Source organism: Sturnira hondurensis, unplaced genomic scaffold (genome assembly GCF_014824575.4).
Source record: "Sturnira hondurensis isolate 20B ecotype Veracruz unplaced genomic scaffold, ASM1482457v3 Scaffold0000780, whole genome shotgun sequence".
NCBI classification, from domain to species: domain Eukaryota; kingdom Metazoa; phylum Chordata; class Mammalia; order Chiroptera; family Phyllostomidae; genus Sturnira; species Sturnira hondurensis.
In genome coordinates this window covers 20,286,425-20,310,295 of record NW_028073411.1, presented here as the reverse complement: position 1 = coordinate 20,310,295, position 23,871 = coordinate 20,286,425, and the positions used below count along the sequence as shown (strand labels likewise).

General features: G+C 55.5%; 1 protein-coding gene across 2 annotated transcripts in view; it reads left to right on the top strand.

Annotated features, from left to right (window-relative positions):
• Positions 1–8,986: 8,986 nt before the first annotated feature.
• BRF1 (BRF1 general transcription factor IIIB subunit) overlaps positions 8,987–23,871 on the top strand; it is a 40,922-nt gene continuing 26,037 nt past the window's right edge. Inside the window, exons 1-3 of one of the 2 annotated variants that reach the window (XM_037048287.1) lie at positions 8,987–9,544; positions 16,554–16,634; positions 23,550–23,723. In XM_037048287.1, coding sequence (XP_036904182.1) covers positions 9,361–9,544; positions 16,554–16,634; positions 23,550–23,723 — 439 coding nt within the window. In that variant the 5' untranslated portion in view covers positions 8,987–9,360. The remainder of the gene's footprint in view (positions 9,545–16,553; positions 16,635–23,549; positions 23,724–23,871) is intronic. The other variant, XM_037048278.1, reaches the window with a different exon arrangement.

The window sequence follows — 23,871 nt, the reverse complement described above, 5'->3', positions numbered from 1 at the left end:
ACATTGATGTTTCTCTTCCTCTCTCCTTTCCTTCCCCTCTAAAGATAAATACATAAAATATTTTTAAAAAAACAAAAACCAAAAACCTTCACCCGAGGACATGCCCACTGATTCTAGACAGAAAGAAAGGGAGGGAGAAAGGGAGAGACATTCTTCAGCTGCCTCCCATACTTGCCCCAACCAGGGATTGAACCCACAACCCTTTGGGGCCTAAGGACAACACTCCAACCAACTGAGCCACCTGGCCAGGGCAACTGATTAAACCTTTTTTTTTCCTTTGAATCTTTACTTCACTCCTGACACCAAAATAAATTCCAGATGGAACAGGAATTTAATCATGAAATATGAAACCATAAAATCTCTTAAAAATTGGACAAATAGTTTATCATCTTGCAGCAAGGAGAGCTTTTATAAATAAGCTATACACTGGGAGGAAATTGCCACAGACACATCGAAAGACTAATTTTTAACACATTAAAAGCTCTTACAAGTCAGTGATAAAAAAGAAAGAACCCAACAGAAAACTGCAAAAGACACAAGCCCCAATTCACACCCACGATTAAAAATTAAATCATGTGAATCTGCACCCAAGTAAGTTCTGTGAAAAATAAGGTAACAGCCCTGGCTGGTGTAGCTCAGTGGACTGAGCGCAGGCCTGCGAACCACATGGTCGTGGTTCAGTTCCCAGTCAGGGCACATGCCTGGGTTGCAGGCCAGTTCCCGGCAGGGAACTCACGAGAGTCAACCATACATTGAGACTTCTCTCCTTCTCTTCCCCTCTAAAGATAAATAAATAAAAAACCTTAAAAAAATAGGTGACAGCCACACAGCCCCCTCCCATTAATCTCAGGACTCCTTGACGGTCCATGCCCCTGAGGTCTCCCCTCTGCGATGTCTGCAGGGGGCCACTTACCCTCTGCCCTCCCCTACCCCCTGCTCAGGGACAGGCAGTGGCAGCTGGAGGGTGGCCTGGATAGGTTTGCACCATAGAAACTGGTGAACAAAGCATGACTTGATTTATCACCCCATTTATCAACAGACTTCTTTTTTTCTCAAAGGCCACACCCAGGGGCCCACCTCCACAGAACTTGGCTCTCCGACTCCTGCCGACCGCCGTGGGCGCAGGAGCACCAGGAGGGTTCAAGTTCCTGGATGTTTATTCCCTGCCAAGGAATACTCTCAGGGTTGGGAAAATGATTTCTGAAAAAGCATTAAATGCAGTTGTAGACCCTCCGTTTCCTGGGAAAAAGACAAAGTTTCTGAAGTAGAGCCGGGCAGGAGGCAGCGTTGCTGCCCATCCTGAGTGAGCCCATGGGGACAGCGCTCTGCCCTCCCTGCTCATTGGCCCCGAACCCCTCCCTGAAGTGCCGGTGCATCCAGTCGCACAGCTTCAACCCCTACTGGAGAGCCGGATCCTGCTCCTCCAGGACGCTGGCATGTGGTCAGGGGCCCTCAGAGCTGGGTATGCACAGGCAGTGGCCACTGTCTGGCCATCAAGCTGTCCTGACTTTGGACTGGCCAGTGGCTCAGCCCTGTCTCTGGGCATGTCTGTGAGGCAGGTCCCAGGTGGGTCAGCACATGAACCAGTGGGCTCAGGAACACAGACTGCCCTCCCTAGGGTGGTGGGCCTCACCCGATCTGTCAAAGGCCTGAACAGAACAAAGAGGTGGAGGATTTGCCCTCTTTTCCTGTCTCTGTGTTGAGCTGGGGCATCTCATCTCATCTTCTTCCGCCCTCAACTTCCTGGGCCTCAGAGCTTCAGGCTCAGACGGAATCCCGGCACCAGCTTCCCTAGTCTCCAGCGGGAAGCCTGCCGATCGTGGGACCTCTCAGCTCCTGGTCACACGAGGAGTTTCCCATGACAAAGGTGCTCCTGTGTGTGCACCCTGTCGCTGCCCCCCTGCAGAGCCTTGGCCGCTGCCAGGACTGCAAGGCTGATGCTTGGCAGAAGGCCTACAGGTGCCTATGCCCGAGACACTGCCCTGTGTCCTTTCACTTGTGACACGGTGACCCCAGTGCCCCCGACCTGGCTGGTCCTGAGGTCAGCCATTGGATGACAGCACAGCTTGATGGAGCTGACACCCAGAGGCACCACTTGAAGTCAGCAGGGTCACCGCCACTGTCACCAGTGATAGTGATGGTGATCATCCTAACTGGCATTTCAATGCTTCACAAGATGGCCATGACCAAGGCCATGCAGATCCCCGCCAGACGTGAGGAAGGGCCCACCGCACAGAATGGCATGGGTGCCTGGCCTTGCCCCAGCCCGTTGCAGAGAGCCACACGGGAGCCTCCCTTGCACAAAATACCCACGAGAACCCCAGGTGGGTGACACAGTTGAAAAGAAAAGGCACCAAAAAAGGAAGAGGGCCCTCTGGGCTCTGGGAGACCGTCTGAATAAAGGAAGCCACTGGGACAGCCTGGCTGTCTGTGCACTTGGACGTGCCCCATGACTCTGCAGCCCCGAACCTAAACCTGCAAGGTGACAGGTGAATGGGAGAAAGCCTCTGAGATGTGGTGGGGGCTAGGGAGGCCAAAGGCTGATACCCTGGTCTGTGGCAGGCCCTGCAGGCAGACAGGACCAGGGTGGATCAGGGAAGGGCCATTCAAAGGCCCATAGAAGGTGATGGGTAGGCAGGAAGGCAGGGGATAAATTCCCACAGGTACGGCTCTCCCCCACCCCCCGCACTGCTGAGGACTGACCACCAGGGTCCCTGTGTTGTTGGTGCTAGGTGGGAAGTGGGTGCCAGTGCCCCAAGGGGCACCATCAGGCCCTTGCAGTGGCAAGCCCTGCAGTCAGGCGGTCGCCGGGCCACCCATGGACAGTGCCAGCCGGTGCCTGCCTGTGGCCTCGCTGGCTCAGCCTCTGAGGTTGGGAGCCAGGAATCAGCCCTGGGTGGTGGGGCCAGGCATGGGGCCTGTAGCCCCATGCAACCCCCCCGCGGAGCACTGCCCAGCTGTGAGAAATGGTTGATTAGAAAATGGCTACAAATAAAATGCACAATTCGATCCCATTTCATCAGCAGGACAGGTGTGTAAGTGCATGTACATGTGCACACATACACGTAAAGTATGCAAGTGGTTATACATGGAAAAGCCCTATTTTTAAGTACAGGAAGAAGACCAAAAGATTAAAATGAATCCAAAGAATTAAGAAATTAACTCTATGGTGTGATTCAGTTGACTTAGGTTTTCCTTTTTGCTTGTCTTTATATCGTATTTTCTGTGCAATGAACATGTATGAATTGTGTAATATAATAAGGAACATAGCCCTGGCTGGTGTGACTCAGTTGGCTGGAGCACTGTTCTGTGAAACAAATGGTGGGGGGTTCGATTCCTGGTCAAGGCACAAACTGAGGTTGCCAGTTCAATCCCAGGTCGGGGCACATACAAGAGGCAACCAGTCAGTGTTTCTCTCTCTTTCTCTCCCTTCCTCTCTCTCTAAAGGCACACACAAAAATGTCCTCAGGTGAAGATTTAAAAAAAAGGGAAGGCAAATAACACCGGCTCCTCTGGCCAGGCCGGTGGCCTGGTGGTGGGCTGGCCACGTCCTGGAAAAACCAGAGCAAGGAGCTGCCTCCCACCTGCACCACCACAACACACCAAGGCGGTCTTTGTAAGGGTGCCCTGCACCCAGGGGGACACCCTCCTGTCAGAGAAAGCCACACACCTACTGGATGGCCCCAACACCTTGTGTGGATGAGCGCGAGGCTCACACAAGGGTATGCGGGGCACTGTGTCCAGCACTGTTGCCGGTGCCAGGAACTGTAGGTCAAAACGAGCCGTGTGGTTCACTGTGTCCTGCACACAGACCAGCAGATTGCAGCCTCTCCATCTCCTGGTAAACTCCTTACTGAATTCACGCGGCACACCCCAAAATATGTTTTGCCGATCTGACCAAAAGTGGGCACAATTTGATTCGTTCACACCACATAGCTATTGTTGCGTTGGCTGTTGTCCTTTTTTTGTATTTAACAGTCTAAGGGAAAAGAGGTCCCTTGGGCTCTGACCAAATCATCACGTACTGCACGTTTTAAAAACTCTTACGGCACACTGGTTGGAACTCCCTGACGCAGACCGACACAGACCAGCTGCAGACCTCGGCTGGGAGGACCCCTGCGTCTCACAGCTGGTGCACCCCCTGCTCATTCTCCGTGCAGGTGAGGCTCAGGTGTGGCACCTCGAGGGATGGAACCTGGAGCAGCCCTCTGCCGGGCCACAAATCCTGCAGGTGAAACTAGAGACGTCAACAGGGACATGGGAACAGGTGTGTGTGACATTTCGAGCAGCAAAACGTAGGGAAAGGAGCAGCCAATAACAGAAGACAGGCAGGTCAGCCGGGGCACACCCACCCAGTTGGCACACACATCGACCACAGTTGCTGGTACCCAGCAGCAACCAGTCCACGCTCGCCTGGCCTCGGTGAGCCCTGAGCACAAGGGGCACCTTTGTGTTTAATTTAGTGCCGTTTTGTGTTTCTTCCCACGGAAATAGTGTCTCAATACGCCAGTGCCTGAGTTAGATGTTGGGAAAGAAAGGGAAACAGCAAGCCTCTAACACAGAGGTCAGCAGAAGATGCTCACGGACAAGTCACAATGGTGGACTCCAGTGACCGCGGTGCTGTGAAAGGATGTTCAGCCTTGGTGTATTCAGATTAATGTCTAAATGGTTTCTGGTTATCCTTAGGTTTTTAAAAATTTTCCCAATGTCTTACAACTAGCAACAATGATGAAGGTTGTCGAGCCGACGGATGAAGCGGGGCCCGATGGAGGTGCCTGGATGCTGGGCTTTGCACTCCACCAAGAGCAGAGGTGGGGGGACAGCACACTTTGGGGCAAACACAGCAGTTTTCCGAGATCTACGTCTGCAGTGTGGGACGTGGACAGGGGCTGTGGCCACAAGTAGGAAGGCCATGTAGTCCAGCACAGTGCCCTGGGCTGGCCCGGCTGGCACTGTCACTGGGGAGAGGGAGTGGGAGGAGCCACTGGGCTGGCACTCGGGTTTGGAGGAGGAGGAGAGGGCTCAAAATCAGCTCAGGTTCAGAGACCACCCCCCTCCAGGAGACCCAGAAGCGAAAGCAAAATGGGGGTGTGGTGGGGACTCCAAACTGCGGGAGGTGGCGGTGGGGGTGGGGGGGCTTGGCTTTGTTGAACAACCAACTCCCACAGGAAAGCCCCAGACTCTGCGACTGAGCATGGTTCACCCTGACCATGGTGGTTCCCACTTTACAAAACTAGAAGAAAAAAATCAAGCCCCAGTTGGGCAGAAGGAAAACTGCAATAAAGTCAGAGTAGAAATCAATGAAATAGAAAACAGAGAAACAACCAAGAAAATCAACAAACCAAATATGTTTTTTTGAGAAGGTCCAGAAAACCGGTAAACCTCTATGCTGATCAGAAGAAAGAAAAGAAGGAAGTCAAAAATGACCAACGTCTGGGACAGGAGTGGGAGAGGGACAGGAGGGATGTCTTCGGGTGGTGATGGTCTCGTGGGCTTAATATTCATCAAGCTTAACAAATGCCCTTTGGTTCTGAGAAGAATTCAAAAGGGAAACCAACAAATTATATATTTTATTTTATCTATTATTATTTTTTAAAGATTTTATTTATTTTAGAGAGGGGAGGGGAGAGAGAAAAAGAGGGAGAGAAACATCAGTGTGCGGTTACTTCTCACACACCCCTTACTGGGGACCTGGCCTGCAACCCTGGCATGTGTCCTGACTGGGAATCGAACCAGCGACCCTTTGATTTGCAGGCTGACACTCAATCCTCTGCGCCATACCAGCCAGGGCCAAATTATATATTTTAATTGCAGTTATTATGTCAGGCCTCAATAAACTTCTTCAAACAAAACTGCAAATGTATACTGGGAGAAATTTAAAAGATCCCAATAAAAAAGCAAGAAAAAAAGCCAGACAGAGGTATCAGAAGTGTCACAAAATACGGAGTTCAAGGCTTGCCTGGGAGCGACTCTGGTGATGAGCAGACTTTTTGTCTGCCCCTGAAAGGCAAGGCCCTGGAGAAGACAGAGCCCTGCCAAAACCTGAAGCAGCTGGCATCCAACACCTGGCCGCGTCCAGGAGTGAGCCCACCTCATTCTGTTGACAAAAGAAAAATAAGTTCTTTCGAGAGAATGTGACACCTCCAGAGCCTCACCATTTTCTTCACCATGGTCGCATTCAGCCAAGATTCCCAGGTGGGCCAGGAAACGATCATGTAAACCGAGAATCAACAGCGGATGTAGCTCCCTGGGGCACCAGGTTGTGCCATTACTAGAAGGAGCCTCTAAAATGCAGTAAGTATGTTCGAAACATAAATGAAAACATGGCTGAAATGGACACTTGAAAAGAAAGTTTGAAAGTGGATGACACACGGCACAGAGGATGAGAGAAACTGGAAACAGCAGGTAGAAAACACCCAGATGGAAGCTTGGAGGGAAAAAGGAAAAAATACACAGGATGCAACCACTTGGGATGTTGTAAAAACCTAACAGGTGAACTGAAATCCCAGGGAGATTGGAGTGGGAGAACTGTGCAGAAGCCACAGGTGAATTCATTTTTTTAACTTTAAAAACTATTTATTTTGAAAAGGTCTTATTTCTTTATTTTCAGAGAGAGGGGAAAGGAGGGAGAAAGAAGGAGAGAAACATCAACTGTGGTTGCTCCTCACCACCCCCTACTGGGCACCTGGCCCACAACCCAGGCATGTGCCCTGAGTGGGAATCAAACTGGTGACCCTTTGGTTCACAGGCGGGTACTCAATCCATTGAACCACACCAGCCAGGGGGGACCACAAGTAAATTTAATTAGCTTAAGTATTGGGTTGGCCAAAAAGTCTGTTATGTTTTTTCCTTAGAATGGCTCTCGTAGTGCTTAGTTGTGTTTAACATCATCAAAACAATTGTTAGATTGTATTGTAGCAGCTGTCATCAGTGTGCATTAAAAAACTTATCAAAATGTTGAATTTTTGTACAGCTATTTTGATATTGAAGATGTTAGAAGATATGCAACATTTTTGGCATATTATGCTTTATTATTTCAAAAAAGGTAAAAACAACCCTGACTGGTGTAGCTCAGTGGATTGAGCACCGGCTTGGGAACCAGAGGGTCACTGGTTCAATTCCCAGTCAGGGCACATGCTTGGGTTGTGGGCCAGGTCCCGGGTAGGGGGCACGTGAGAGGCAATCATTAATGTTTCTCTCTGTCTCTTTCTCCCTCCCTACTCCTCTCTTTAAAAATAAATTAATAAAATCTTTTTAAAAAGAAAGGTAAAAACACGAATGAAATGCAAAAAAAAGATTTGTGCAGTGTATGGAGAAGGTGCTGGGACTGATCCAACATGACAAAAGTGGTTTGCAAAGTTTCTCAATACTGTTGACATTTTGGCCAAGTGATTCCTTGCTGTGGGACTGTCTATGCATTGGAAGTGTTGAGCAGCACCCTTGGCCTCTCCCCACTAGAAGGCAATGGCGGGAGACAGCCGACATACTCAAAACATCCAAATAGATAAAGTTATTGGTGAAAATGACAAAGGCCTCTTATTTTATGGAAAACTAAACGGACTTTTTGGCCAACCCAATAAAAGAAAATCACCTAGGAACATCCTAGCCAACACGCTAAAAATAGAAGCTTTAAAGGCATCCAGGGGGAAAAAAAGGAACTTTAGCTTCAAAGTGCAACAAAAAGATACAAAACACGTTTTGGAGAGAAATGATGGAAGCAAGAAGGTAGTAGAATGAGGTCCTTAAAGTGCTCAAGACAGTGACAGCCAGCCTCCAGTCCCACACTGGGCGCATACAGCGCCGCCCCGCCCTCTCTGGTCTTCCCGCTGCTCCCACCAGCGGCCCCACCTCCGAAGGCAGCTGCGCACAGCTTGACCACCGCACACCCGGGAGGCTGGTCAAGCCGCCCACACCCTCTCTCACCGTCCTCACCGCGGGGGTACCTCCTGGCCTGTGGATTCCTGTTGCTCGCCCTGCCAGGCCCGGGAGGGCGGGCTCCATCTTCCGGGCGCCCCTCTCCCGTGTGGCTCCCAGGCCCAGCGCGGGCGACAACCTACTTCTCTCTCCCCGGGGACCGGCAGGAGAAAGGCCTCTGTGCTCCCCGAAGCTCCCTGCAAGGAGGCCGACGTTCTGACTGTCATCAGGCCTGCATCGCCGCGCGGGTGCTGGCCGGCCCCATGCTCTTCCCGAGCTTTCTGCTTTCTTTTAGAAAGTTCTGGCTACAGCATATCATCTCTTCCACGTGACTTCAGGATCGGCTCATCAAGTTATCTGAAAACCTCACTGTCCTTGGATGGGGATGAAATCGATTTTGCAACTGCATCGCGGAGAGTTTATTTATAACTTCGCCGTTTTCTGATTTAGTTTGAGCTCCTGTCAAAAATGTAGTCTTGCACATCTCTTTTTAGGATTATTCCCAGGGACCTCATGGGTGTTGGGCGACTGAGAACAGCACGCGTGCGTGGGCGGGAGGGCGGGAAACAAAATGTGATTATCACGGTGACTCGGTAGAGCTCGCTCACGCCTCAAGGTTGCGGGTTCGATCATGGTCAGAACGCACTCAAGAACCAACCGGTGAGCCCAGGCTGGTGTAGCTCAGTGGATTGAGCGCGGGCCTGCGAACCAGAGGATCGCGGTTCGATTCCCAGTTAAGAACGCCTGGGTTGTGGGCCAGGTTCCCAGTAGGGGATGCACCAGAGGCAACCACACATTTCTCTCCCTCTCCTTCCCTTCCCATCTAAAGATAAATAAAATCTTTACAACCGTCTAATAAGTGTAACAAAATCATATACATAAATATGAAAAACACTGACCTGTCTGCTCCCGCGTCTGCACATAGTGAGACGGATAGTCCTGGCGCCGGGAGTCCGGCGGCGACAGACAGCGGACCTCAGAAGCGGCGCTTCTCCACCCCGCCCGTCCCTGGCGCTCCAGCCCGGCCCCGCCCCCGGGCTCTGCCCCGCCCCCGGGCTCTGCCTACAGCTTCTGGGCCAGTCACAGGCCTCACTCACTTTCCGGTGCGTCCCACAAGCCCCGCCCCTCCGTCAGAAGCCCTCGCGCGGCCCGCGAGACTTGCTGGTTTAGATTTGCTGGTTTGTTGGTTTGTGGTGGCGGGATTCTGTGGCCCTGCGGGGACTCGGAGTTCGAGTCGTCGCGTCTCCGCTTGCCCTGCTGCTTGTCTTCCTCCCGAAGAAGCCGACGTTGCTGGGGGTGCGGCGAATCTGCGGCTGCGAATCGGCGGGCATCGGCGGGCGCAGCGGAGGCGGCGAGGCCTCGCGAGAGTCCGGCTGCGGGCGCGGCGGCGGCGGCGCGGCGGGCCGAGCAACAGGAGCGGCGGGCCTGGCCCGTGGGGCCGCCGAAATGACGGGCCGTGTGTGCCGCGGCTGCGGCGGCACGGACATTGAGCTGGACGCGGCGCGCGGCGACGCCGTGTGCACTGGCTGCGGCTCGGTGCTCGAGGACAACATCATCGTTTCTGAGGTGCAGTTCGTGGAGAGTAGCGGCGGCGGCTCATCGGCCGTGGGCCAGTTCGTGTCCCTGGACGGTGGGTCTGGGACCGGGGCCGGGGGAGCCGCGAGCTCTGCGGGCTCGACCTTGGGTCGTAACCGAATTTCCGACCGGGGCGGGGGGGGGGGGCGGCGATGTGCGGCGGCTGCGGACGAGGGCCGCGGCCCGGGCCGGGAACTGCGGCAAGTCCTCCCCCGGGACTACCGCGCAGCCACGCTGGCCTCCGGATTACATGGTGGGACTGGCGAACGTTCGGCCTCGGGGACCCGCGGGGAGGGCCGCGGTGCCGTCGCCCTCTCGCGCCCGACCTGGCCCCAGCGGTGCCGCGGAACAAAATTCGGGACCGGGGCCGGAGCGTCCCCCACCTCGGGGGGCGGTGTCTGTTCCCGCCAGGGTCTCCGGGGGTCGCCCGGGAGGTGGCGTTGCCTGCGCTGGGTGAGCGGTTCGGCAGCGTCCGTCAGAGCGGGGCCACGCGCGTCGGTGGACACTTCGGCCAGGTTGGGTGTCCCTACTAGGACTGCTGACAACGTCGTGGGAGGGTTCCTGTGTGGACGGACGTTTTCTCCGGGTGGTTCCCAGGGGTAAGGTCTTGGGGCCGCGGGTCACGGGCGGCTGCAGGTTTGACTTCACGCGGACTGACCACTGGCTTCCCCGCGGCTGCACCTGCTCTAGGCGCCCGCAGTTCCCGCCTCAGTGCTGGGGGCGCGCGTTTGTGATGGTGAACAGCCGGCTCAGTCCTCTGCCGGAGCGTCTGTCCGGGTCTCGCGCCCACATCCTGTTTGGGTTAGTTTTGTTGCGGTTGAGTTTGGAGCGGTCCTTACGTGTTCTGCTGACGACTCCTTTGTTGGCTGTGTGATTGGTAGAGCAGAAGTTTCACGTTTTGACGCAGTCCAGTGGATCGTGATTCTTTTCTTTCACAGGAGGTGCTTTTTGTGCACATCCTGGCCCCATGTCACCCTGTTTTCCTTCTAGAACTTTGATTCTTCTGTTTGCATTAAGATCAATGACCACTTAAAATTGTTTTTATTTATTGATTTGAAAGAGAGAGAGAGAGATCGATTTGTTGCTCCATTAATGGATGCATTTCCTGTTGACTCCTTTGTGTGCCCAGACCAGGGATAGAACCTGCAATCTTGGCACATTGGGGTGATGCCCAACCCCCTGAGCTGCCCAGCCAAGGCAGATCTGTGACCATTTTGAGTTTACTCAGGGTGAGATGTGATGTGTGGGCAGAGGCTCATTTGTGCAGGTGGACGTCCAGTTCCAGCACCATTTGCTGTGGGACTGGACTTGCTTTTGTTCCTTTGGCAGTGGCCACTGGGCCATGTTTGTGGGGCTTGTTACTGGGCCCCCAGTTCTGTCCCTGTGTCCCCAGTGCCAAACCTTTGTCCTCAAACACTCTCTGGCTTCCTGCACTTTATCCTAAGCCTTGAAATCAGACGTCCTGTGTCCTCCAACTTTGCTCTTCTTTGAATAAGGTTCTGTATGTTTACAAATACACACAATGGGGCTTGGATTGAAATTGTGTTAAACCTCGCTGTGTCTTCCAGTCCACAAACACACTTTCATCCCCTCTGCTGTCTTGTCAGTGTTTCTAGCTTTTAGCCTAGATTCTTGTGCATCTTTAGGTAGCCACCTAAGGTCCATGCAGAACTATTTAAACAATATTTTTAAAAACTTCATTTCAGCCCTAGCTGGTGTGGCTCAGTGGATTGGGCGCCTGCAAAACGAGAGGCTGCTCATTTAGTTCCTTGTCATGGCTTATTGCCAGGGTTGCAGGCCAGGTCCTGGTTGCAAGTCGAAGCTGATCAATGTATCTCTCACACACTGATGTTTCTCTCCCTCTCTCTAAAAATAAATACAATTTTTGTTTCAAGTTTTTCATTGCCAGTGTATAGAGATGTGGTTGACTCCTGTTGTTGACATGCTACACTTGTCAGCTGTAGGTGTTTTTGTAGATTCGTTGGGATTTTCCATGTGGATAGTCGTGTCATCTACAGATGGGTTGTTTGACTTCTTCCTGTGTTTCTCCTCAGACCGGCAGCTTTTGCTCCCTGTTCGGCCCAGTGTGAGCTGGGGCTTTGGTTCCTGTTCTTTATCTGGGAAGTGGAGGATGTTCCCTTCTGCTCCTAGTTTGCTGAGGGTTTATCGTGAGCGGGTGTTGAATGTTTTTGGATGCTTTTCTGTATCAACTGATACAGTCATGTGTTTTTCCTCTGTAGTGTGTGTCAGTGTGGCTGGTTTTTGCCCATTGGACATGCCTCACATTCCTGGGGTAAACACACCTGCTGTGGTGTGTCAGTCCGTGGATGTGTTGCTGGATTCGATTTGCTGGTATTTTGTTGATGATTTTTTAGTTTATGTTCATGTGGATATTGGTCTGTAGTTTTCTTGTAATGTCTTTGGTTTTGATACCAAGGCCATGAGCCTCAGGGAGTGACTTGTGAGATGCCCCTTCTCTTTTCTGGAAGAGATTGTGTGTAATTGGTGTTATTTTTCCTTGAATGTCTGGTAGGATTCACAGTGTAGCAACCTGGGCCGAGGTTTCTTTGTCAGAAGGTTCTTAACTACAGATTCTGTTTGTTCAGTGGTTGTAGGGGGTAGGTTGTGGTTTAGGTGGTCCCTGTCCCTGGGGTGACTGCGGGGACAGGGTTTGGACGCTTGGTCCACTTGGTCTGAGTTGCAAGTGTCTGCAGGGAGAGTGGCGGGCACTGTTCTCCTGCTGTCCTCCCTAGGGCCACTGGATCTGCAGTGGTGGCCCTCTTTCTCTCAGGTGCTGGTGTTTTCTGTGTTCTCTCTTCCCCTTGTCTCTTCTGCTAGAAGTTTATCAATTTTATTGCTCTTCACAAAGAACCGGATTTGGGTTGCATTGATTTTTCTCCTCTCTTCCTCCCTCCCCCTGAGTCTTTGTGTTCTTCCTGTGTGGCTTCCCCAGGGCGACTAACCAGGACTGCTGGAGCGGAGTCACGGGCAGCTTGTGGCTTTATCACACATTGCCATACTTCTCCCCTGCCCCCCGCAGTCATCCAGGACTTTGGCCCCTGTTGGAAAGAGAGCAGCGACCAGAGTGAGCACGAGCACTGTGCTGAGTGTGTCCTGCCTCCCGTGCCAGCGCCTATCCACACTAGGCAGACAGGAAGCTGGGCCGCAGGGGAATCTGGAGGGCCCTGGGTGGAGAGATGGGCTCCCACCCACACGCGGCCCATTGGTCTGCAGCCTTGTGAGCACAGGCTTGGAGCCAGGCGCTGTTCGCTGATGTGGTTGAATGGTAGCGTGGGGCTGCTCCTCCAGCTCGGTCCTGCGGGCTCTCAGGGAAGTATGGCAGGGGTCCTGGGTTCTCAGCCCGAGGGGACCCGGGGAGCTGGTGCCTGGACAGAGAGGGCAGCTTCCCTGTCCTTCAGGGAGGGCACTCCCAGCCTGGCCCCTTCCCTTCCCCGTCACTGCAGCAGGGACTCCAGCTGCTGACTTGGTTCAGCCTCCCTGGCACTGCTGTGTGTGCCCAGCAGCCTTCGCAGCACTTCCTCACCGTCAGGTGAGCATCCCTGGGAGTGACCCTTTACTGGGTCCCAGGGCTACTGTCTTCCTGGATGCTTCTGTGTGTGTTTTGAGAACCAAGCTGGGCAGTGAGCTCAGGGGTTTCCTCTAGGGTATGTCCGTTAGAAGGCAGGGACCAGCAGCTCCCAGCCCTGGGTGCCACCCCAGCACTCATGCTCTGTGGGATCCCAGCCCCCTGGGCTCCCTGGAAGATGTTCATGGACCAGCAGAGTGTGTGCCTGTGCTGGGTGCACAGCTGGCACCTCGCCCCACGGTGGCAGTGAGGGTGTTGCTGGGGACACCCAGGCTGAGTACTTCAGCTGGTGAGGGGTGCATGGCCAAGGGAGAGGCGATGGGCCGAACCGGGTGGGTGCTGAAGCCTGCGCACCCAGCGAGGTCAGAACGGCCGAGGCCTCGTGGGTCCCGAGGAAGAGCCCCAGGGAGGGGCATGCCCTGTGCCTGTCAGGCACTGCAAGGGGCGGAGCAGAGCTCCCCAGCAAGGTGTGAGGGGTAGGCTGTCTGAGGGACGATTACTGCAGCCTGCAGGGCCGGCTGAGTCAAGGGCCCCAGGACAGAAACGCTCCCCACCTGGAAGCTCCCTCTGGGGTGGGTGATGCATCTGGGGGCAGAGGGAGCTCCACCCAGCAATGTGGCTCCTGCTTACTTGGGGACCCGCCTGTCTGGGGAGCACCTGCCATGGTGTCCACGGCCACAGTGTCTCTGAGGGCGGGAGGTGTCTCTGTTGTGAGTGATGAAGCACTTCCACACCCAAGTGACAGATGCCCCCCATCATTGGATGAGAAAAGTTTCCTGCCCCCAGCCCTGTCGGGGGGGCCCCCAGCATGGGGTGTCCAGCAGGTGGCATTGCTCTTGCTGGGGGAGGTCCACTTTGCATGTGCTCCACCCATGGGGGCCTCTCCCAGCACAGCTGGCCTGGTGGCAGGTGCCAATGTCCCCGAGTTTAGAAGGCTGTGTGTCTCTCTGTTTTGTGGCTCCTCAGAGCCCCCGTGAGCTCCTGGCTGAGGGTCGCACTGTCAGCACACGAGGGTGGATGGCGGTCTGGAGGCCCTCAAGTGGGACAGGACTGCTATGTGGACGAGGGTATTGGCTGCCGTTTGCTCCCACAGCCGCCACGCGCAGGGCTTCCGCTGTCAGAACTCTGACCCTACGGGACGGCCTCTTCGGTAGCTTAGCTCCTCACGCTTCAGTGGCAAGGGGTCCACGTCCTGGCCACGTCCTCGTGCTGGAGACTCACCGAGGTCTCGCCAAGGGTCTGGGTGCTTCAGCCCACATGCAAGCTCAGGCTACAGCACCACTGAACTGCTCTCCATACCTGGATGCCCTGCTTCCTGTAAAAGAACCTCAGAGTAGGCAGGAAGAAACCCCTCACTCTAAGTAAAATTGGTACAAAATCACTGAAGTTTTCGCTCACCTGCATTGGAGAAACTGTGAGTGAAGCAGAGTGCGGCGCTCTGTGTGGGTCTTCCTGGGGCCCTTGGCCCCGCCTCGGCCGTGTCTTCCTCTTCTAGTCTCCGGGGTGTGGGTGTCCCCAGCTCTCAGACCTGCACACCTCCAGGGTCCCAGTGGAGCAGCGGGTCCCTCCCCTGCTGCCCACACGGGGGCAGTCTTAGCCTGACCACCCCGAGACGTACTGCTTATTAGTCCCAGGTGTTTGTGTTTTTCTTTCTGTTGTAGAAGACTGTCAGATGTTTTGAAGTAGAGGGTACAGTGTGAAGGGCATCTGAAGGGCAAGAATACCATGTTTTGGCCAGAGTTAATGCAGTATCCTGGTCCTGGAGTGCTTTCCAGACTCGATCTGTTGTAACCAAACCCCAGTGGGTGGAGTTTGTCTAACAAAAGATTCAGGTCAATTCAGCAAGCAGGGCCCACGCCACCCAGCCAGTTGGACCCCATGGGGTGCCGTCACCACCCTTGGCACAGAGGACTTAGTCTACAAGGGGCCAGACAGGGAGACCCTGGTCTCTCCTGGGTGCATATGGTGCACCAAGGCCATGTGTCTGGCGGGAGAGTGTGTGCATGCTTGTGTGCTGTGTGCAGCTACATGTGTGCGCAAGAGTGTGTGCATAAGTAGTTTTTTTTAGATTTTGTTTATTTTTAGAGACAGAGGAAGGGAGAGAGAAAGTGAGGAAGAGAAACATCCATGTGTGGTTGCCTCTTATGCACCCCCACTGGGGACCTGGCCCACAACCCAGGCATGTGCCCTGAGTCGGGTTCGAACCGGCCACCCTTTGGTTCGCAGGCCAGGGCTCAATGCACTGAGCTGTCCCAGCCAGGGCTACATAAGTATTTTTTGTGTATGTGTGCCTGTGTGTGTATGAGTGCAGGCACACTCCTATGTTACTATGCACGTGTGTGCACACATGTGCATGTCTCTGTGTTGCACATGACCATGCACATGTGTTCACGTGTGTAAAATGTGCGTGTGTGGGGAGCAGGTATTAAGAGCTGGCTTCCAGAGCAGCCCCAGGAGGGGTGATGGGGCAGCGGGGAAAGCAGGGACAGACACACAGAAATAGGAAATGGGCCCTGGAAGTGTAAGGAGGTAGCAGTGGGGGTGAGGGTGCTAGGAAGAGGTGTGGAGGGGGAAGGAGGGCAGAGGCAGCACGGTTGGGGAACCCAGGGTGGCGTCACCCCTTTGGGCTTTGCGGCTTGTTGCTGGCAGAAACCAGGCCAGAGCAGGTGGAGGAACAAGGAGGTGTACTTAACCTTCCACTTGGCTGGAAGGGAGGCCACCCCATGCCCTTGTCCTGGAAGGTGGGGCATCAAGGAGTTAGGCTATCCCACTGTCCTTTTTCTTTTTTTTTTAGATTTTATTTATTTATCTTTAGAGGGGAAGGGAAGGAGAGAGGGAGAGAAACGTCAATATATGGTTGCCTCTCGTGAGCCCCCTGCTGGGAACTGGCCTGTAACCCAGGCATGTGCCCTGACTGGGAATCAAACCGGAATCCTTTCGTTCCCAGGCCCACGCTCAATCCACCGAGCTACACCAGTCAGGGCCCACTGTCCTTTTTCTAACAGAGTTATTGTCACTTAGCAGAAGCACACACCATTTAATTAGAACAGTAGGGAGATTCTCTCTCCTAAAATTGAAGTTGGGGATTGCTGGAAATGGATGGCCCAAAGCCACCATGTGAGAGGGAGGGCGCACAGCTGGCCCTGCTTCCCCCAAAGGCCCTGGATCTCTGGTGGCCTGTCAGCACAGCAAACTCACCTCCAGGCACTGCCGCCTGCCACAGGCTCCATGCCAGCCCCCACCAGGAGACGGTGCTCCTTCCCCATGAGTTGGGCTGGCCCTGTGGCCGCTGTGACTACAAGAAGCAGCTGAGGAGGCTGGGCCTCTGGCCTTGGGAGGCTGCCACCGCTCTGCCAGAGGGTAGAGTGCGGATCCTGCCTGGGTCCGTCACACCTGAGGCAAGCGGGGGCTGTTGGTGCAGAGCTGTGTGGAGCCGCTCTGCCGCTTTCGGGCTAATTGGTCTGATTTGTGTTTCTAGGTGCTGGCAAAACCCCATCCCTGGGCAGCGGTTTCCACGTGAACCTGGGAAAGGAGTCGAGAGCACAGACCCTGCAGAATGGTATCTCCTGCTGCGTGGGACCAGGCCAGGGAGGGCGGGCCGGTGCAGGGTGAGGGCAGGTGCAGGCCCCATTTCCAGAAGGGATTGTTCCTAGGCCCTTTCCCGGGTCAGCAGGATACCTCCCAGGCCTCATGCAAAGATTGTGCCAGGGCACAGGGCAGTGGGTGAGGTCGAGGAGAGACGTGCATCTCCGTGTGGCCGCTCTTCACCACAGGGGCGGAGCTGGCCGTCTGGCCCCGGGCTTGTTTCCCGGGTGTGTGTCCTCTCTAGGTTGCACAGGGAGTTCTCTGTGTGCTACAGACCCCGGTCTCCTGTCAGTTGCACGGTACCTGGACGTGCCTGCCCATCGGGGGGCTGTCCTTTGCTGACACTGCACTGTGAGCCCAAAGGTGTTTGGGTGCTGTCCAGCTCCCCTGTGATTCTGACGGATCCAGGTCACCTGTCTGTTCCTTTGTTGCTGTGCTTTCCAAGTCACAACTGAGAAGCATAGACAGTCTGGTCCAGATTGCAGACATACGCTTCTGTTTTTTCAGAGTGAGGCCCCGGCCCACTTGGAGCGGTGGGCCCAGCCTCTCTCTTGGAGCGAGGGTGCCCAGTGCTGAGGCACCAGCTGATGAGGGACTGGATCAGCCCGGTTAGCCCTGTCGTGGTGGCCGTGGCTTTGTAGCGAGTGTGAAGGCAGGAATCAGGAGGCTCCAGCTCTGCTCCTTATTCTTAACCCCATTCTGTGGACTCTCCGAGTCCCTGGAGTTCCCATGTGTGTTCTAGGGTCAGCTTGCCCGTTCCTGCAGAGCAGCAGCAGCAGAGCAGGAGCTCTGCCTTGGGAGGGGTGGGGGCTTGTGCCGGGTCCCTAGGTGGGTCCCTAGGTGGGTCCCTAGGTGGGCCTAGTGTGGGGGGGGGAGTGCGTCGTCATCTCAACCTGGTGAGGTCTCCTGACTCCAGAGGGTGGGTGTCCCTTCACTGACTTAGGTCTTTCATTTGTTTCAACAGTTTTTGTGGTTTGTGCAGTGTAAGTTTTACATTTCTTTCATTACGTTGTTTCTAAGTGCTTTATTCTTTTTGATGCTGTTGCTTTCTTTGTGGGTTTTTTTTTAAAGATTTTATTTATTTATCTTCAGAGGGGAAGGGAAGGAGAGAGGGAGAGAAACATCAATGTATGGTTGCCTCTCGTGAGTCCCCTACTGGGGACCTGGCCTGCAACCTAGGCATGTACCCTGACTGGGAATTGAACCGCGATCCTCTGGTTCGCAGGCCCACAAGCTCAATCCACTGAGCTACGCCAGCCAGGACGGGGTGTTTTTTTTTAAATTCTCACCTGAGGATGTGTTTGTTGACTTTAGAGAGAGGCAGGGAGAGGGGGAGAGACAGAAACATCAGCGTGAGAGAGAAGCGGTGATTGGCTGCCTCCCATGCACTCCCCGACCAGGGATTGAAGCCAGTCTGTCAGTCACAGGACGGACGCTGCTGCGACTAACCAAGCTACCTGCCGGGCTGGAGTGGCTGCCTTCGTTTCATCTTTAGTTGTTCATGGTCAGTACACAGACACAGGGCAGGTGTTTACATGCTGGTCTTGTACCTGCAGCCCTGATGGAAATTGCTTGTTGTCACGAGATGGTGACACAAGCAGACACGGCTCGCCTCTTGGGACAGCCAGATCAAAATTACAGCCAAAACCTGGAACAGTCATTCCTCAGGAACGTCAGACATCGAGTTGAATGGGAGTCTGACAGCTACGGAGTTAGAGAGATCACATCCATCCAGACTGGAAGGAGGGTGTGGATGCAGAATGGGCTGGCTCCACACCCACATGGATGAAAATTCGGGAGGGACGTCGTGGGAGTGAGGAGTCCCAGCCCCACACCAGGTCCCCCGGCCTGGAGTTCCAGTGCCAGGAGGATAAGTCCCTGTGAATTCTGGCTGTGAAAACCAGCAGATTGAGTCAGTGGAGGGGGCTGCCAGGGCCCTAAGCAACTCCTCTTGGGAAACCCACACACACATTCACCTGCTCAGACTCGCTCCCTCTGAGCTCCATCCAGCACTGGGGCAGCAGCTTGAAGGGCACCAGTACAGGGAGAGACTGAAGTGTCTGGCATCCTGGCAAGCAGAGGCCATTGTCCGTTTGCTGAACCCTACTCACCACAGAGCCACATTGGAGACTCCATCAACCTGCCTAACGTGGCCCACCTCGGAAATCCCCTGAGGCTCTGCCCCGCCCAGCTTACAGGCCCACCCAAGAATAGGTTTTCCCTAAGAATAGCTGCCTTGGTCCTGCATCCTACCAGACCAGCAAAGGCTCGCCTCAGGGACTGGCAGCCAGCCTACAGTCCTAGCTTGGCTAGCTTGGCGTCACTGGGAAGCTCCCAGCCCAGTACAAGCGGCAGCTACCTCAGATTGCTTGCAGCCCCGGCAGGGTGGCTCTGGGCAAAACAAGTGGGGGCTGACCTTGGCCTGCACCTTCCGGGGAACCCCAGGGCCAGTGCACCTAGTGGACAGCTACAGACCACTAATACACATGACCCATGGACATGAACAGTGTGTGGGGGGGTTGCCCGAGGGAGCGGGGGACACTGGTGGAGGCGGGCAAAAGGGAAAAATCAGGACAACTGTAACAGCATAATCAATAAAATACAACTAAAAAAGCAGAATAGAGCTTTCCTTCACTTCCCAAACTGGACTGTTTTATTTAATGTCCTTGCCTGTGGGCCCCCGCCAGGCCCTCCAACGCCATGTGCAGTGAAGGGTCTTGTCCCTCATTTCAGGGGAAAGCACCCGGTTTCTTGCCACAAAGCGTGAGGTTAGCTGTGTTCAGCTCAGGCAGGGACATTTTTTGCCAAGGACTTTGGGACGTTTCTGTGAGGATATTCAAAGATGTTAGGGCACACAAGAGCATCCCCAAGTTTGTACCTGAATACTGGTCACCTTCTCTGTGGCTCTCAAGGATCTGTCCCCTTCCCTGCTGCCTGCCACTGTGGACGGAGTGGCCAGTGACCTCCCCCAGGCCTGCGGGGCCCCACCTGCGGCAGGAACCCCGGCAGCAGGCTTGGGCTTATCACTCGCTGGAGCGTGTCCTCCCAGCTCCCCTGGGCCTTCCCTTAGCACCCCGGGGGTGTGCCAGCATTTCACTCCGGTTAAGTTCCTAGGGGCTAGAGGCCGCCCTCTGCAGGACCCTGCCTTAGGGAGGATCATATGGTGCTCCCAGTCTGAGCTCTGATCCCACCCTTTTTTCTTTCCTTTTTTTTAAAATTTTTTTTAATTTAAGATTTTATTTACTTATCTTTAGAGAAGGAGAGAAATATCAGTGTATGGCTGCCTCTCATGAGTCCCCTGCTAGGAACTGGCCTGCAACCCAGGCATGTACCCTGACTGGGAATCGAACCATGGTTGTTTGGTTCCCAGGTCCACGCTCAAATCACTGAGCCACACCAGCCAGGGCTTTTCCTTTCCTTCTTCGCCGAGCTGAGCGGAGCCACGCCACAGGAGACCCTGGCCGAGGAGGGAGGGTCGTGGTGCTCCATTAAAAATGGGGGCCTTCGGGTTTTCTCTGTGCCCTGGCAGCTCTGAGATGCCACAGACCCTTTCATCTGGGAGATGTTTCTCGCAGACATTTTCTTTTCAAAATAATTTTTGTGTGTTTAGAGAGAGAGGAAGGGAGGGGAGAGGAAGACAGACATCACTTTGTGATTCCACTTACTGACGCGTTTGTGGTTGGTTCCTGCATGTGCCCTGACTGGGGACTGAACCCACAGCCTTGGCACCTCAGGATGATGCTCTAACCAGCTGAGCTGGCTGGCCAGGGCTTTTCTTGGGGAAATTTGTTTCTCTTTTCGGTGTGACCTGTGGGCAGTAAGGTCATGCAGTGCGCCAACTGAGCGTGGACGGTGAGACGAATTAAGCCTCACTAACCAGGGTGGCAGCATCCTCCTGGAGCCCGCATGGCCCCTGCTGTCTTTGCTGGTGTGTGCTCTGCCTCAGACACCAGTGTAGGCCCCAGAGCTCGTCCCTTGGGAGAGTCGGAGGTGGGTCGGTTGGCTGGTGGCCATGTGGGACATCGTCCAGGGGGCCGCTTGTCTATCTTGTGCCGGCACCCTCCTACCAGCCTCTTGCACCTGTTTCTTAACTGGACCAGGCTTTCTCTTGCCCCCCTGTGGGTGCTCCACGCTCCAGACTTGAGTCCTTGTTGGAGGCTCGTGTTTCCAATGCTCTCCCAGTCGATGGCAGCTCCTTTCACTGTTTAAACGCCCTCGGGGCAGTTAGTTCTAGTGGGGCACCACTGTCAGTTCCTCGCCGTCCGGGTTTCTGTGACTTGCTTAAAAACCCTCGTGCACCCCAAGGTCTGGAGGTACTCTGCCGCGTCTGCACCTGGGGCTTCACTGCTTTCTTTCTCCCTCGGGCTTGCGACCCACTCGGGCCCATTTTGTGCCATGCTCCAAGTGGGTCCAGGTCCACACACTCCAGTGGGGGCCCCACATGGGGCCAGCACCGTCCTCGGGAGGCTGCCCTTCTCAGCTGCCTGGGCGTTGGGCACAGGAGCACAGTCCGTCCTGGTCCCCAGTGCTCCGTGGGCTCGGGCTGCAGGGCCTCCGCTCCTGGTCCTTCCCGAGCCAAGGCTCCCACCAGAAAACCTGCCGGGGCTCACTGTGTGTGCTTAGGCCCTGGGGAGGGGCCTGTACTTCGTTAGCCTCGTCCCCGTCTCAGGGCCAGTCATCGTCCCAGCTGTGATCTGCCTGCCTGGTGCCATGTTCCCATGTCCCTGATGCTGCTGCCCTGCAAGTATTTCCCCGTCATCAAGAGTGACGTCAGCACTTAGTCACTGGCTGCTTTGCCCCTGCTCTTCTCCGTTTTGTTAGTCCGGCAAGTTCCGGCTGCTCCTGTGGTCCTTTTTCTCAGTGTGACCTGCTGGGCCGGACACGCAGCATCCACGCCTCTGCGTCTGACCGTCCATCTTGTTTTGGCCTCTGGGTCTGAGATCCTGGGAGTACTGGCCTGTCCTTTCCTTCTCCTGTTCCTTTCTTGTCATACTGGCCCCTCACAGGCCAGTGTGGGACACCAGATTCTGCCTTGAGTGGGGAATTTACAGTGAGGCTGTGTGAGCCCAGTGTTCTCTCGGTGAGGAGATTTTATAGTCACGAGGAGCTCTTTGAGAAGGCTGCTTGTCACAGGACCATCTCGGTTCCCTGGCTCTTCCCGTCGGTGTCTGTGTGTACCCCACGGCTCAGCAGGGATCCCGCTGCCTCCCTGGCCCTCCCTTTGCCCCAGCCCTTCTCTCCGGGCCGCGGCAGCTGCTTTCTCCACCCACCATGCCCGGGATTGTCAGGTGGAAGTTGTGTTCATCTTTCCTGCGTTTGGCTTGGTGGACACGTGCCATCTGCCCGTCCCCTTCCTCTGGCACCCGCCTCTCAGCTTCCATGTGGGCACTTCCCGCTGCCCTTTCCAGCTCCCTCTGGCTGGCATCTGTGTTTAAAGCTGTTCCTCCCTCTGTGCGCAGCTTCGCTGGAGCCCACCGCTGTGCAGACAGCGGTTCTTCCCTCCTTACAGGGGGCGGGCCCAGAGAGCACCCCCGACGCAGCAGTGCTTTCTGGGCCAGTGTGGCCACACCGCCAGCCACAGTGGGGACGTACGCAGCTGCTGTTCTGCTCTGCTCCGCTTTGGGCATCTCCGGGAGTCCTCAGGACCTGCTGGGCTGCTGCGGCCTTGCCTCCCTCATCTTCTTCCTTGGTGCTGGTTTCCCCAGGAGCCCGGGGCAGGTGTTCTGAGGAGGCCCCACATCTGAGATTGCTGTGGGTCTCAGAGGGGCCCTGCAGCGGTGGGACGCTCTTCCGCTAGCCCCACATTGGGGAGCCGACACCCGTTCCTGCCAGGCTCCTGCCAGGCTCCTCCCGGAGGCCCGCGTGCCGTTTCTGTGCTGGATTCCTTCAACAGCACCCAGTCCAGTCCCCTCAGAGCAGGAGGGGGACTGAGTCCACCTCTGGGGAGGCTGTCGTCGCATAGAGCGCGCATGCCAGCACAATTGCTGGGGATGCTGGGTGTGACGTGCCGATGGGGAGGTGGCGATTGGCCCTGCTGTCTTTCCATCTGGTTGTTCAGGTCTTGGTTCTGCCTATGCCTTCACTCCACAGAACAGTGACTGTGGCCCATGTCCGTCTGTCCAGCCTGTCTGGAGGCCTGGGAGCTGTGTGGGTGCTCGACAGAGCAGGGCTGCGGCAGGTAGAGTCCAGCTCTCGCCTCCCCAGCCACGGTCTGTGTCAGAGCAGGGGACTAGCCATCGTCGTCATCGTCTGTGGGCCGAGGGGAGGCCCGATTCCTACCTGGCCCGGGCTAGGGTACAGGAGAGCGGTCTGCGGGGTCTGTGTGCCCAGCATGTCCATGCCACCAGGCATTGGGGCGGGGCCGTGGTGGTGGCGGGCACAGCTCCTCATCCTGGCTCTCCCTGGGTTCCTGCGGGGCCCTGGGGCCTCTCGTGGGCGGGGCAGCACTGGCCTCTCTGGCGTCTGCCTTTTGGCCAAGTTCCCAGGGTGGGCTTGCTCCGAAGGCGTGTGTGTGTAGATTGTCCCTCCCCACAGCTGCCAGTGCTGCTGCTGCACTGGCCAGATCGCACCAGATCGCACCGGGGGGTTGAGGGTGCTGAGCCACGGGAGAGAGCGGGACCTTGTAGAACCCCATCCAGACACCCCGAACTCAGGGCCTTGAGAGAGGTACAAGCTCCGTGCTACCCACACCTGTCTGGGCTGAGAGCTGACACCATTTCAACGTGGATGGAGTGCCTGGTGGTGCATGAACGGCAGTGACCTTGCATCCCAGGTCCCTGCCTCAGGTTTTGGTGGAACCCACACAACCAGTGGAGGAAGGGTGCAGAGGGGAGGCCGGGCCCACGTCCTGAGTGCCGGGTGAAGCAGTGACCATCGCCTTATGCCCTAGGGCGGCGCCAGATCCACCACCTGGGGAGCCAGCTGCAGCTGAACCAGCACTGCCTGGACACGGCCTTCAACTTCTTCAAGATGGCAGTGAGCAAGCACCTGACCCGGGGCCGGAAGACAGCTCATGTGACTGCCGCCTGCCTCTACCTCGTGTGCCGCACGGAGGGCACGCCGCGTATCCTTTGACTTGGGGCCTCCGCGTTCACATCGGGTGCAGCAGTCTCGGTGATCTGTGTGGTTGGACACCTGGTGGGGTCAGCCGGCCAGGTGAGTGCCGGGCTTCCTGGTGGCCTGTCACCCACTGAGGAGCTGTGTGGCTGGGT